The following is a 15,996-nucleotide window of genomic DNA, read 5'->3' on the forward strand; positions in this document are numbered from 1 at the left end:
ATCGGAAAAGCGGATGAAAACTTGTATTAGTCATCAATTTTATAAATATGGTTCTCTTTATATATTTTTTGACAAATTGTTGATTTAATTTGCATTCATTTGTAAAGGGAGTTGGCGCGACTTTCTAATCTTGCTAAGTTTATAGTTATCAGCCGAAACTTGCACATTTCCATTCTTTTTTCGCACTAATAAGATTATGCTAAGGTAAGGACAGTTCGAATCTTCAATAATACTATTTTCTTTCAAGGCATAGTCAATTATGCATACGTTTTTATGCACAAGCCACATTATGATTTGTAATACAGTATGAGTAAAAAGAAACTATAACATTTCTACTATCCATTGCTTTTTCATTATTGTTAATTTAAACTATATTCATAATAATGTCTGGCAAATTCAGCAATTTCTACCATATTATCGTGAACTTCTAGTATCACTATTGGTTTATTGCTTAATCACGCTCGCAAGCACGATACTTGCAGATCGGATGATTAGCTGCGCATCCGACCATTTAAGGAAAGGTTGTCATCTTATCAGACTTATCACGCATCGTGGAATATATTACTTTACGTCTTACTTTATTATTAACATCAGCTTAACATACCGGTTGCCTTCATAAATAACTATAATTACCCGTTTGTTGATAATTTCATTGAGATGAAGAATAATATCTTCCGTTGTACAATCAATGACGTTGCGGACTATCATAAATTCATCGTTAATAAAGTGATATTAGTTCATTCAAAAAGTTATAGTTCACCGATTCTATTCATAACGGTAAACATAGGATTATCGAAATACAGACTATCGTACAATTACGGCTAGTGCAAAACGTGAACGTCTTTTCATTGATACCTCGAACAAATCAAATTTAAGTCACAAACAATATATACATGGGACTGCATTCGTTAGCAATATTCACATAAATATGTAACGACCATCTATTTATATGTAAATTAAAAAACAAATGTTATGCTGTATACCCACGCACAGTTTTCCGATAACTATTCTTCCAGGGTGAGATTCATATGTTAACAAAAAATCCATTCCCGATACAGATATTATCGATGACCAAGTCAACGAAGTATCTGAATTTGAAATCAAATCAATTCTTATCCAAGATAATGTTATTCAAAGTATTTTGCTTCTCAGAAATATGATCTACTTAACCGTTGTTAGCGAATTCATCGGGTCAATTACAGCTGTTAAGAGACTAATCACAAAATTATTAACGTTATTCAGAAAGACAGATTTTGTATATCACGGCTATTATTAAGACTGTCACGAGACTGGCTAATGAATAAAATAATAATAGTTACTGATCTGATAACAGATTATCTTAATGTTCATATTGTAAAATCACATCTTACAAAATATTGCTCTACTAAATAATTTCTTAATAAAACTCATCTAATTATTTAATTTCTTCACTTTCCATACATTTAAATTATATATAAAATAACGTCTTTTTGAAGTATTTAAATTGGTAAGTATAATTACTTTTAAATTTAGTAGTAATGTATGTCAAAAAATTACCTAGTTGAATAAAATTATTATTTCCTTATTAGTGATTCAGTATTTCGAATTTGAATTTTATTTTATTTACTTAATAATAATTGTTATTAAAAATTATTTTTAATGATGTTACCTGAAAAAGTAATGTTAAGAATGAGTTATTTTAAATATTTCAAATAATTAAGTGTTGCATTGATATAAGAAATATTATTAATGTGAAATTTTCTTTCACTACCATTTTTATAATCCTCATATAATATTCATATATCGATCATCTATGTCTGTCTAACAATCTGTATATATTATTTTTCTTCTTTTATAAAAACATTCAATATAAAGATCAAATTATACATACTCATGTAACATATCTTTTGTACATTCTTGTCTATGAATGTAAAAATGAAAAATTTGTCTAAATGTTATTTAGTATTTAAAGTAATAAAAATATCTTTTTATATAAAAATTATGTAAAAAGTAGTTTCTCAAACTTTCTAGTAAAGACAACAAAGGAAAACTTCAAAAAATTCGTTTAAATAATGTTTTTCAAATAAGATTTGGATTTGTGTATTAATATCCATTCATACTTAAACTAAAAATGTAATGCTTGAAAAAATGATATATTTCTTAAATTATTATTTATCAGCCTATAATCTTACTTAAAAGTATATTATGATGTTCAGAATAATAATTATAGTTAAAATTGTTAAATCAAAATTTTTTACAAATATATTATTATTAAATATATCATTTTTTCAAAGAACGGTATTTTCTAAAAATTATGAATATTATCTAGATCAACTGTACTGTTTGTTTTCAAAAGTTATACACTAAAATCAACCAGAAAGCAATGAACTATGACTTCGAATTAATCGAAATTTTCTAATTATCAACACTTCTTTTATTTTACATATTTCACATTTTTAGAATTTCTTCTTATGTAAAATTTTAATAAGTTGTAAATTTGCGTACAGCTATTTACATACTCAGGGGTATAGAAAAATATTAAGAAATCAATAAATAAATAAATATTTATATATATATATATATATATATATATATATATATATATATATATATATTAAATATTGTTTGTTACATAGTAAGTAACCAAGACGTCTTTATTAACTTTTTGATCTTTCAAAAATATTTGACCTAATTTTAACAAATTGTTAAGAAAATTTTGAAAATTAAAAAATAATTTTAATCTGTCGCATAAACTCTATCTTTTTACCATAATTGATAATAAGAGTTAGATAGTGAATTATGTATCAGATTTCATAATAAAATTGATTTAATTGAAACTTCCTATAAAAACTAATATTAAAACTAAAATAAAAATATAATGTAATTAGAGCAATTCACTTGCAATAAGATTTTACTTGGAAATTCCTTTTTTAAAATAAAACTTATGGCTTGACTCCAATGTTTAAAAATGTCTAAATCTGAAATAAGGAATATGGAAAATGGAATTCGTTTTCTTTAATTATACTTTTTTCTATTTTGGAATCTGTGTTTTAATGGTTCCTAATGATAGAAAGAATTAAAAATATACAGTGTAGTGTAGCAAATTTTTGTATTTTTTTCAATACAAACCATATTTTGTAATTTAAGCCTTAAAAAACTGTAATTACATATTGATATATTTTATATATATTTTATATATAAACCTAACCTCCTGCATAAAAGTAGCAGCTAAAAATTGTTTATCTATATAAAGGAAATTTTAACGCAGGCGAATGCATAGCTTGATTTAATTCTGGAATCACAAAATTAAAGGAATAATGGCTAATACTGGAGTATTACCATTTGTACGAGGAGTGGACTTTAGTAGAAATGATTTTGGAGTAAATGCTTGCTTTATTATTCTTTAGTAATCATATTAATTTGACTTTTTTGCATGTACTAGATAATACTTTTGGTAATAAGTCATAATAGTTATTATAAATTTAACAGTCTGATGTTTAATTTCAAAATTATAATTTATTAATAGCCCAAATTTTATGTTTATGTTTTATTTTTTATTTATTTTTTTTAATTCAAATTGTAATGCAAAATGGTTTTAACATCATTATAAAACTTGTATTTTTTTTATAATAAAATAAAACATTGTTTCTATTTTCGTATTTTGTAGGAAGGAAAATTTCCAGAGTCTGTGCGTTTGATGACTGGAATTCAATGGCTCAAGTTAGACAATACAAATTTAGCAGAAATTCCTGAAGAGATGGGAAAACTTTTAAAATTGGTTAGCTTAATATTAGATTTTAAATTACTAATTATTTTGTTTTTAATTTCTTATTATACTTATATATGTAAAATATAAAATTTAATTTTCCAGATAATTAATTATTTATAATTAATTTTTATTAATCATATTTGTCTGTTCTATTGTAAATAGTATATAAAGAATAATTCTTAATAAGTAATTATTATTATAGGAACATTTATCATTAACAAAAAATAAATTAGAAAGATTATTTGGAGAATTAACTGAACTTGGATGCTTAAGAAGCTTAAATATACGTCATAATAACATAAAATCTAGTGGAATACCAGCTGAATTATTTCATTTAGAAGAACTAACTACTTTAGACATTAGCCAAAATAATTTACGTGAAGTTCCAGAAGGACTTGAAAGAGCTCGTTCATTGTTAAATCTTAATTTAAGTTATAATCAGTAAGTATATAATACTAACAAAATTAATATTTTAATATTATTAATAGTTTTCTTTTTTTTCAGTATTGAAACAATTCCAAATACATTATTTATTCATTTAACTGATTTACTATTCCTTGATCTTAGTCATAACCAATTAGAAACATTACCACCTCAAACGCGCAGACTAGCTAATTTACAAAGCTTAAATTTAAACCATAATCCTCTTGGACATTTTCAATTAAGGTAATGTTATAAAATTACTAGTACTATTATATAATTTCATAATAAAAATAATTATTAATTTTAATAGGCAACTTCCTTCTTTAATGAATTTGACAACTTTACAAATGCGTGATACCCAACGTACTTTAAATAATATTCCTTCAAATTTAGAAAGTTTAACAAATTTACAAGAATTAGATCTATCACAAAATGCTTTACCAAGAGTTCCAGATGCTCTTTATGCTCTTCCTAATCTTCGTCGACTCAATTTAAGTGATAATCAAATTTCTGAACTTTCAACTGCGATAGGTACTAATTCACTACAATTTTAATCTTCAATTTTATAATATATCAATTTTACTAATTTTACTATTGTATGTTAAGAAATGTGGCAAAAATTGGAAACTTTAAATCTCTGTAGAAATAAATTAACAGCATTGCCTGTTTCACTTTGTAAAATTTCATCATTGAGAAGATTGTATTTGAATGACAATGAATTAGATTTTAAAGGTATTCCTTCAGGAATTGGAAAACTTTCATCCTTACAAGTTTTTTCTGCAGCCAAAAATCGTTTAGAAATGATCCCGGAAGGACTTTGCAGGTGACTTCTGCTACTGTTTTATTCAATTTTTTATTTGTAATATTTAGATGATAAAATTAAAAAACAAATATACTTTTAATCTTTAGATGTGGTTCTTTAAAACAACTTATATTGACTTGTAATAGATTAATCACTGTACCAGATGCTATTCATCTATTGACAGATTTAGAATGTCTTGATTTAAGAGATAATCCACATTTAGTAATGCCACCAAAACCAATAGAAGTTCAAAGAGGATCAGGCATCGAATTTTATAACATTGACTTTTCTTTACAACATCAGCTACGCCTTGCTGGTGCAAATATACCTGCACCTGCACAAACAGCCAGTAAACTGAAAATTGATTTTATAATATTGAATTTTCATACAATGGCTAAAAGACTGTAACGGTTAAAATAATTAAAAGAAATATTAATTTCTTTAAAAAGAATGTTATACGTAGTAAATATCTTAGTGTTAGATAAAAAAAGTCATACTGTACTTTAATTATTATCTAAAGATTAATATATTTAATTTTAATTAAAATTATTAAGCCTGTAACGACAAATATATTAAAATATTTAAAAAAATTAATTATTTGAGGCCAATCAAACATGTTTGATAAAAATTTGTTTTAGATAGCAGTAAAGATCCCATTGCTAGAAAAATGAGGTTGAGACGAAGACGCGATCAAGAGGAAGCCGATCAAGATCAAGCAAAAATTTTAAAGGTATATACAATTATACAATGTAGTGTTAAAATATTATATTTAATTATTTTTATTATGAGGAAAAATATTGAAAAATATAAAAATTCACGAATTTAGGGGATGAAGGATATTGCAAAAGAAAAAAACAAAGATAGTAATTGGGAAGATGCAAAGGCAGAATCATTAAAGTAAGTTTGATAATTTAATTATCTTTAAGAAGAAAATTATTATCCTCAATATATTTTCGAATTTAACGCTTAGACCAAAAAGATGGGACGAGACCTTAGAAAAACCACCATTAGATTATTCTGAATTCTTTGATGAAGATGCAGGACAAGGACCTGGACTATCCGTTTGGGAAATAGAAAATTTTTTGCCAAATCAAATAGAAGAAGTAGCTCATGGCAAATTTTATGAAGGAGATTGTTATATTGTTTTGAAAACTAGTATTGATGAAAGTGGATCGATGTTGTGGGCAATATATTTTTGGATTGGAGAGAAAGCTACAGTATGCCTTAATTTTAGTATAAAAATATATTAAATTAATTACAATATTTATATAACAGTAAATTCGTCAAAAGAATTTTCATATTTATAAAAATACTTTTTGAAGCTTGATAAACGTGCCTGTGCAGCCATTCATGCTGTTAATTTACGTAATTTTCTTGGTGCACAATGCCGAACTATAAGAGAAGAACAAGGAGATGAATCAGATGAATTTTTAATGCTTTTTGAATCTGGTATTACGTATATAGAAGGTGGACGAACTTCATCTGGTTTCTATACTGTTGAAGATACGGTAATATTATATTAAATTCTTATTATTTTTTTTAATCAATAATATAATGTGTACTTTAATACATTTTCATCTAGCCATCAGTTACAAGATTATTTAGAGTTCATGCTGCTGGTGCTTCGATACATTTAGAACCAGTTCCTGTATCTACACAATCCTTAGATCCAAATTATGTGTTTGTCCTAGATTTTGGTAAAATAATATACATGTGGTATGGAAAAAATGCAAAAAATACTTTAAAGTCGAAGTCAAGATTAATGGCAGAAAAAATCAATAAAAACGAAAGAAAAAACAAATCTGAAATCATAACCGAGTTGATGGGATCCGAAACTGAAGAATTTTGGAAATGCTTGGGTGCTGATAGTTCAGTAAAGCCAGTGGTAAGAATTCAATTGGTATTTTATTTTTATTATTACATTTACACCAGATCTTTGTATGTAAATCAGTATTTCCGATGATCAAATTGTAATACATTATCTTACTTCAGGAACATATTGATCCAAATTTTACACCTGTTATACCAAGGTTATATCAGGTTCGATTAGGAATGGGTTATTTAGAATTACCTCAAGTTGAAGTACCTCATGGAAAATTGGTCAATACTCTTCTTAATAATCGAAATGTGTATATTTTAGACTGTTATTTAGATGTTTATGTATGGTATATATTTGTATATTATAAACTTTATGTTTCAATATCATTAATGTTGAATTATATGAATTTATTATGTTAATTAATATTTTAGGTTTGGAAAAAAATCAACTAGATTAGTACGCGCAGCTGCAGTAAAATTGTCTCAAGAACTATTTAATATGATTCAAAGACCAGACTATGCACTTGTTACAAGGCTGCAAGAAGGTACAGAATCACAAATTTTTAAAAGTAAATTCACTGGTTGGGATGAAGTAATTGCAGTTGATTTTACAAGAACTGCTGAATCAGTAGCCAAAACAGGTGCTGATTTAACAAAATGGGCTAAACAGCAAGAAACTAAGGTAGAGTGATTTTTTAATACAAAGTATACTTATATATTTACGTGAATTAACTTAAGTGGTTATATTAAATAACTTCTTAATATATAATACTTTAAAATATATTTTCAAATATAAATAATATTTTTTTAATTTAGGCTGACCTTGCTGCATTATTTATGCCACGTCAACCTCTAATGTCTCCTACAGAAGCTCAACAACTAATGGTAGAATGGAATGATGATTTAGAAGCAATGGAAGCTTTTGTTTTAGAAGGAAAAAAATTTGTTCGTTTACCGGAAGAGGAATTAGGACACTTTTACAGTGGTGATTGCTACGTTTTCCTTTGCAGATATTGGATGGTAAAATTAACTATCTACAATTATATAACTACTAATTTACTTATATTATAAATTATGTTTTATCATTTTTAGCCTTTAGATGTCAATGAAAATGATGATGGTGATGAACAATGTGAAGATGATTTTCAATGTATGGTTTATTTTTGGCAAGGAAGAGATGCTGGTAATATGGGTTGGTTAACGTTTACATTCAGGTAATTATTACTAGAGTGAACTAGAAATAGGATAAATTTTATGTATTATAAATTTTTATCTATTATATTTAAGTTTACAAAAAAAATTCAAATCCTTATTTGGTGAAAAATTAGAAGTTGTTAGAACACATCAACAACAAGAAAATTTAAAGTTCATGGCACACTTTAAAAGAAAATTTATTATTCATCAAGGTAAAAGGAAGCAAATGAAATCTGATGATGCAAATAAAGTGGAATTTTATCATTTACGAAGTAATGGGAGTACTCTATGTACAAGATTGATTCAAATTACTCCAGATGCGAGCTTGTTAAACTCTGCTTTTTGGTATGTTAATGCTATAACATATACTATACATTATGTGTATCAATAGGTTGTATACCATCTTGTATTTTTAGTTATATTTTAAATGTGCCCTTTAATAATGTTGATGAAACTGGAATAGTCTATGTTTGGATTGGATCTAAATGCGATAATGAAGATGCAAGATTAATTGAAGAAATTGCAGAAGAAATGTTTAATAATGTAAGTCTCAAATAAAAAAAAAAAATACTGTACATTATAAAATGATTATTTATTAAAAAAAATTTAAAACAGCCTTGGATTAGTCTTCAAATATTAAATGAAGGTGAAGAGCCAGAAAATTTCTTTTGGGTTGCTTTAGGTGGTAAAAAACAATATGAATTTGATGCTGAATATATGAAATACACCAGATTGTTTAGATGTTCAAATGAAAAAGGATATTTCACAATTAGTGAAAAATGTACAGACTTTTGTCAAGTAAGATTTCTTCTAATATATAAAATATGCACTATTTTTTTTATAAAATCTAATCTACTGAAAATATTTTATTTTTAGGATGATTTAGCAGATGATGATATTATGATACTTGATAATGGGGAGCAAGTATTTTTATGGCTCGGCACAAGGTGTTCAGAAGTCGAAATAAAATTAGCTTACAAATCAGCTCATGTAACTTAATAATATTAGAACCTTTTAAACTTATGATTAAATTTTTATTTCTAAATATCTTTATATATATTATTTTTAGGTCTATATTCAACATCTAAGAGTGAAACAATCAGAGAAGATTCGTAAGCTATATGTTACAGCTAAAGGAAAAGAATCACGTCGATTTACTAAATGCTTTCACGGATGGGGAATACACAAACGACCACCAGAATAAATTGTATTCTTTTTATCTTGTATGAATTTCTATATAATTATTTATAATACATAAGGTTTTATTGAATAAGAAAAGAACAAATTAGAAAATTACATCATTCGATATTTACTTTAATGACACAATTAAAATAAATATATAACGAGAAAGGAAAATTTATAGTCATTATAAATAAATAAATGAGTATTTAAAATAATAGAACATAAATTTATAAATAACAGTTTTATTTTAAAGTTAAATTAGATGAAATAATCATCCAAATTTATATAGTTAAAACTTAAAATAATAAAATTATTGTTAATAAAATTATTTAACATTAGAAATAGTAATCTCGAAAATTAACTATAAAAAATTAACTATAATATTTAATTTTCAAACCATATTTTACTAATAAATGGTGCTATTCTATACACAATATAATTTATATAATAAGTTGTAATAATTACCTTGTAAATATGTATAAAAGTATTAAAAAATATTTGTTATTGAATGTGATATAGAATGATTTATATATTTATTCATGATCTATAAAATTAAAATATTTTATATTAAGAATTTTATGTGTATATATTACATCTTAACAATTAATAACTAATAAGCTACTTAAGTTAGTTATTAAATTTCAAAATGTAAAATAAAATTTAATGCAATAAAACTATTAAACTCCCAGAATTAAAAAACAGGATTGAGGTAATAGCAGGATAGTAAATAATTCTTCATACTGTACAATATTTATTTATTTATTATTGTGTTTATCATTAAAGCATAAACATTTTCACATATGAATAAGTTATGTAATTATATTTGTTGTTAACATCAGTAGTATTTATAAATAAATCCATTTTAATATTAAAAGTTGTAGTATTTTTTCAAATAAATTTATAACAATAAGTCTTAACAGGAAGCTTATTTGTGCTTTTCACAACCAGAAATTGTGAAATACTTACATAGTTTAAAAAATATATACTATATTCAATGTATACATGATGTGATTAAAAAATCTTTGTCATTTATATTAATCATTATCATCATCGTCTGAAGGAACAAATAGGTCATTTTCCTCCAAAAAATTAGCTACATTTTTACTAATAGTAGCTCCTATAAAAATACCAGTTGCAACTGCACATATTACTCCCAAATAGCCAAAACGAGGCTTTTTTGGTTCAGGTAAAATTGACCCTGACGGTGATGTCGTTGCAAAACGAATTCTAGAATTAAGAATTCCATCTTTAGAATGGTAAGCTATTTTTAATATACGAATTGTACGTATAAATATCATATTTCTTAATTAATTTTAATTTTTGTATTTAATGTATCATAAACTTTCTATAATAAGGTTATAATGTTATACCATAAAAACACTGAATATTTGTATAGTTTACACAATAATTTTATGTCTAATATACAAATATATTATTTAGTATATTATGAACAAGTATAATATAAACAAGATCTTAACATTAGAAATAAAAAGTAAATTCGAACTTTCTAATATAGATTCTTGTTTTAGCATTAGTAAAAGACATTTCACTTGTTTACTAAAATAAATTCCTAGAAATATGTTCGTACCTGTTTTATCGACAGGATAAATATTATTACCGATTGATTTAAAAATATTTTTCATGCATTATTAAAACCAAATATTATTGTTCATTAAATATAATTTGATTTTATTTTAAGGATTAATTATAAAAATACAGACTGTGTATTAAATTATAATAACACTGTTTAAGCTTATTGCGAGTATGTCATATATTAATTTGTTCACATCAAAGATTGAATTATCGTAGTATCAAATGATAGTTTTAAAAATAAACGTTTTGGTTTTATCTTCTGAAATTTTTGCTATTAAGATTCTTAGAAATTTCGACTCATACCATTTACAACCTGAAAATGTAAAAATGTTTTTTTCTGTTTTATTATACATGTGTTTTTCTACATACATATTCTAAGGTTTTTATATTATAAAACATAAAAGGTTGGAGGATGAAATATTTCGACTTGCAGGGCTATAGTTATTAGTATTAACGATAATTCTACATAATACAATCGACAACATTATCATTTTACTTGATATTTTTTTTAATAAAATGTCCAAAGGTGAAACTCTATTAACTATTAATATCAAATACTAAACAGCTCTTTCTACTTAACGTAAACTAATTATTATAAAATTATAGTACAAAATTTCGACTTTCGTTGCAATGAATTCAAACATTAAGGACAAAATGTATGTATGCATTGGAATACAATTTGAGTGCAGAGGTAAAGTCCTGCGCCAGCGATATACTCTAAAATAATCCGACTTATACAGCTAAGAAATAGACATTTTATGAGAAATATTAGATACAGTTCACAGATGGTTGGACATCTATGTATTTCTAAAGTAGCAGCATATAAACTGATAATGTATCACACATCTCAAGATTTTGTATGAAAAATAAAGCTTGTATTATTATGTAAAGTTGTACAAGAAATTATATAGATAAAGAGACAGATACCTTGGAGCCTTGGATATAAAGTCGAACATAAAATTTGCATTTAAGATTGCATTTGAGATTGCTTTTACTATAAATTATTATAAAATTACAAATAATTTTCATAGTTATTAGTATAAATGTTATTGTTATAAGCTACTAATTCATTGCTTCAAATAAGCAAATACTTTCACTAATTAACATTAAAACAAGCGAGAAAGAGAGAGAGAGAGAGAGAGAGAGAGAGAGAGAGAGAGAGAGAGAAAGAGAGAGACTAAGAGAAATTTTTAAAGATGTACACAGTGAATAATAAAATGTTTAACTGAATTTAAGTGAATTTTATTAATTTTTTAACAATTTTACAACAGATTAATTATATTATTTTACCATTAATATTGATTCTGTTCCATTAACTATCGTTAAAATATAAATGTTATAACTTTTAATTAAAAAACTAAATATTATATAATTAAAGCTATCAGTTTAAATTATTAAGTATTTTATATCATGGTTATTTTATTTCTTATCAATATATATTTAATGTCTTTAGTCACCATTTATGATTTCTATTTCTTATTCTGTCTTTAAATATTATCATTTCATCGTTTCAAAATAAATTTTATTTACAATGATTACAAGATATTTTAATACCTTCAAGTTAAGTTAAAACAAGGAACTTTTGTACAACTTACTAAGTCCATATTTAAGTACAAAGACAAGGAATATTAAAAATTTTTGAGATATAATTTAATTAAAACATTGACATTACAAAATACGCAGATTATGACACCACAACATTTAGCATGTAAAATAAATTACTTTGTTTTCAAATATATCGAACATCGTTTCTCATATAATTTATAGTCATTTATATTTCATTATATCTATTATGTGTATTATAAATTTGAAATATTAAATAAATAAAACTTCATAAATTATGAATAGAAATTTTTAAATAGTTGATGCATATATAATAAAATATATGTTGAATAGATTATAATATAATAAAAAACTATAACTATATCGATCGGAACTATATCGATAGTTTTTTAAAAGGATTTTATAATTAATTGTATCCCAATGTATAGAAATTAATTTGATTACTTTAAAATATAAATAATAATAAAAATTAGAACTTTATGCATTTGTACAAAGATATTATTTTTGTTTGTCTAAAAATAATTTAAAACTTTTCCATAATAGTCACGTTGTTCGAATTTTGTTGAGTAACTCTTGTTAATATTTTCGGTACATCTTCAGGAAAATGTAAGTCCATCTTCCTTTTATTAAGTAAATAGTTTTGTCACTTTCATATTTCTATAAAAAATTTATAAATAATTTTAAGAAATTAGTGGTTGAAAAGTACATTACGATTATTAACATTAGTGTAATGTTTAAAATAATTCAAATATCCAAAAATAATTTAAAAATCAAATATAATTATAGCTCCCTTTAAAACAATCATAAATATGAAAATTATAAATATCATTATAAAATAATGAGTTATTAAAATGATTTCCAGTTGGAAAATTATAATGAGTCACACATTTCAATTTCAAACAGAATATTAGAAAATTTAAAAGGCTATCCTATTGAGATTCTACAATTTCAAAATACATAAAAAATTTTTATATAATTTATAATTAGCATTTATTTAAAATCTGGTAATTAGGCTAAAAGTAGTAATTGTACAATGTTCTCAGTACAAGTAATTTGGATTGTATTAAACAAAATTTATATGTTCTGATGTTCATAAAACTTTTTCAAATTATAATTGATTTTCTCTCTTATAAAAAGAAATTGTCACAATAATAATAATCGACATTATTGATTTTATACAAACTTATATAAATAACAAAAAAAGAAATTGAAGTGGGTTTATGAAATGAAACAAAACGATCTATTTATTTAATCTATTAGAGGATTAGGAATAAAGAAATAATAAGATATTTGTAAAAATAAGGCCACAACTAAATATAGTATACATTTTTTAATTCTTTCTTTTCTATTATTTTCCATTATTTTAACTTGTTTAATAATATGAAATTTAATAATTTAATATTTAATAACTTGTTTAATAAAACTTGTTTAATAAACTTCTCCACTACTTTAACTTGTACGACAGATTTTTTATATTAATAATTACATGGAAAAATTATTTAATATTTTCACAAAATCAATAATGCATATATATTAAAACGTATATAAAAATTTACTAATAATCAAATTTTGTTATAATTTCACATATTCTTCAAAAAAATTGAAAATTCATAAATGATTGAAAAAAAAGTATCAGACTCTCATTTTTAATGATGCCACATACTTTTTATTAATTATTGTCTTTTTATAATATTAAGCCAATTAAGGATATTATAAATTATATATTATATAACATCTAGATCTACTGTTTACTGTCTCTGACATAAAACAAGTAAACTGTACATCTTATAGAATACTTGATAGATTTTTTTTAATGCAATCACAATTTAACGTTATTTAATTGTAAATTTTAATACCATGGAAATTAATGGCAATCCTATTACATTGTATTAATTAATTTAATATTTCAAAAGTAAAATTTAGTTTATCTATAAAAGTTAATTATAAGTAAGAAAAATATAAACAGAAACCTTAAGTCAATGGAAATATGTTTAATCGATGCAAAAAAGTTGCATAAATTGTTGCATAAGTATAAATAATTAAACTTATATATCGAAGGCATATTTAAATCAATTTTATTTAAACTTTCTTTTGAATCTAAATTGGAAATATTTTCGATTAAAATATAAAATAAAATAGGGACAATATGTAGTAGACTTCAAATATATTACTGTTATCCATATAATATTTTAAGATAATTTTTAATGTAAAAAACCTAGTTTACAAAAATTCATGTCATATGGAAATATTGAAATTATATAATTATAAAATAAGTGTTAGATATTTATATTTATTTTCAAAGATTAAGAATTAAATTTACTTATTCACCATTCGTTTATAAAGTTATTAATCAAAGTAATACATTCAACATTTTAATGAGTTAATAGTTTCAATTACATCAACAATAATAATTAATTATAAATCAATACTTTTTATCTAAAGGTTATTTTGTTTTTTATTCAATACATTTGATAAAAATATTATTTTTCTTTTATTTCATAATAATAGATTTTTATTTATATGTAAGTAAAATATTTTTTACAATTACTTATATATCTAAAGATATTTTCATACATGTATGTAGATATATGAATATTTTATATATTTAATATAGTCATTAGGTAGTTGTATATTATATTTTACAATAAAACTAACAGTTAACCTATATATATATATATATATATATATTAAATAATTAATTATATCATACATTTTTCATTATCATTAATTAATACATTTTCATTAATTAATTATATTATACTTTTAAGATAAGAATAAATATTTGATTTTTGTTGTACACTTCTTATTTAATTTAAATCGAACAATAGTTTACCGACGCATTCTTGATAAAAAAATATCCGATCTGCATGGAATATCTTTAATTTATATGACCAACTATAATGTAAAGAGATAATTCTATTAGAACTTTTATTTTACATATAAATCAACTTTTAATGACTTTTTCCGAATATACACTTGCATTCATTAAGATCTTGTTTAAGTCATAATTATATGTTTATATTGAGAATAATAAAAAAGGTCATGCTAAAGTTTTATTCCACATTAGATGAATATTTTTATAATGGCACCTTTTAATTACAAGCGATCATATGATTGTATTAAATACGATTAACAGTAATTAACAAAATCGATGAAAATAAGTAAATTCTTAAGAACTTAATTTGGACTATAAAAAAAAAAGTAAATATATCAGGATGATTGTTTATCTCAAGAGGCATTTATGAGAAGACAGAATTTTATATTCATTTACGTATAACTAGGAAGTCTAATATTCGCTTACATGTAAAATTTTATTTTAGTTATAATCAGAGTTTCTATTTTCAGATAAATTCTTCTTAAAAATTTATTTTACTTTAAAATATAATTTTACATTAATATATTTATTATATTTTACAGATTAATATTTTTATTCCATGAGGTATCCTATAGAATACTAATATTATTGCCTCGCGATACAATTACGTAATAAATTATTTTATATCGGTAAAATACATTTTCTCGTATAATTGGCAACTTAAAATAGTTGAGGTACATAATCAAATATATGTGTGTGTGTGTGTGTGTGTGTGTGTGTGTGTGTAACGTATAAAAATAAAACTTTTGAATTATACTGTTATTGTAACACATATTTGTATATATGCATGACCACGCG

General features: G+C 23.6%; 1 protein-coding gene across 1 annotated transcript; it reads left to right on the forward strand.

Moving 5' to 3' along the window:
• Positions 1–3,165: 3,165 nt before the first annotated feature.
• On the forward strand, positions 3,166–9,244 carry fliI (FLII actin remodeling protein). The gene is made up of 21 exons (XM_011496410.1): positions 3,166–3,359; positions 3,647–3,757; positions 3,951–4,189; positions 4,253–4,414; positions 4,482–4,702; positions 4,778–4,994; positions 5,081–5,322; positions 5,612–5,703; positions 5,800–5,870; positions 5,944–6,190; positions 6,296–6,481; positions 6,556–6,858; positions 6,966–7,138; positions 7,224–7,473; positions 7,608–7,811; positions 7,884–8,005; positions 8,079–8,330; positions 8,402–8,528; positions 8,601–8,783; positions 8,862–8,975; positions 9,055–9,244. The coding sequence occupies exons 1-21, from the start codon at positions 3,297–3,299 to the stop codon at positions 9,187–9,189; spliced, it is 3,714 nt and encodes a 1,237-aa protein (XP_011494712.1). The 5' UTR covers positions 3,166–3,296; the 3' UTR covers positions 9,190–9,244.
• The last annotated feature ends 6,752 nt before the right edge of the window (positions 9,245–15,996 follow it).

This window comes from Ceratosolen solmsi, unplaced genomic scaffold (assembly GCF_000503995.2).
Source record: "Ceratosolen solmsi marchali unplaced genomic scaffold, CerSol_1.0 scaffold29, whole genome shotgun sequence".
NCBI lineage: Eukaryota > Metazoa > Arthropoda > Insecta > Hymenoptera > Agaonidae > Ceratosolen > Ceratosolen solmsi.

Bases quoted from the DNA above. Each gene is read 5' to 3' on its own strand.
- fliI (XM_011496410.1), top strand. From the start codon at position 3,297: ATGGCTAATACTGGAGTATTACCATTTGTACGAGGAGTGGACTTTAGT. The intron at 4,995-5,080 runs GTGACTTCTGCT...TTTAATCTTTAG, and splicing joins ATCCCGGAAGGACTTTGCAG to ATGTGGTTCTTTAAAACAAC. The intron at 5,871-5,943 runs GTAAGTTTGATA...TTTAACGCTTAG, and splicing joins GCAAAGGCAGAATCATTAAA to ACCAAAAAGATGGGACGAGA.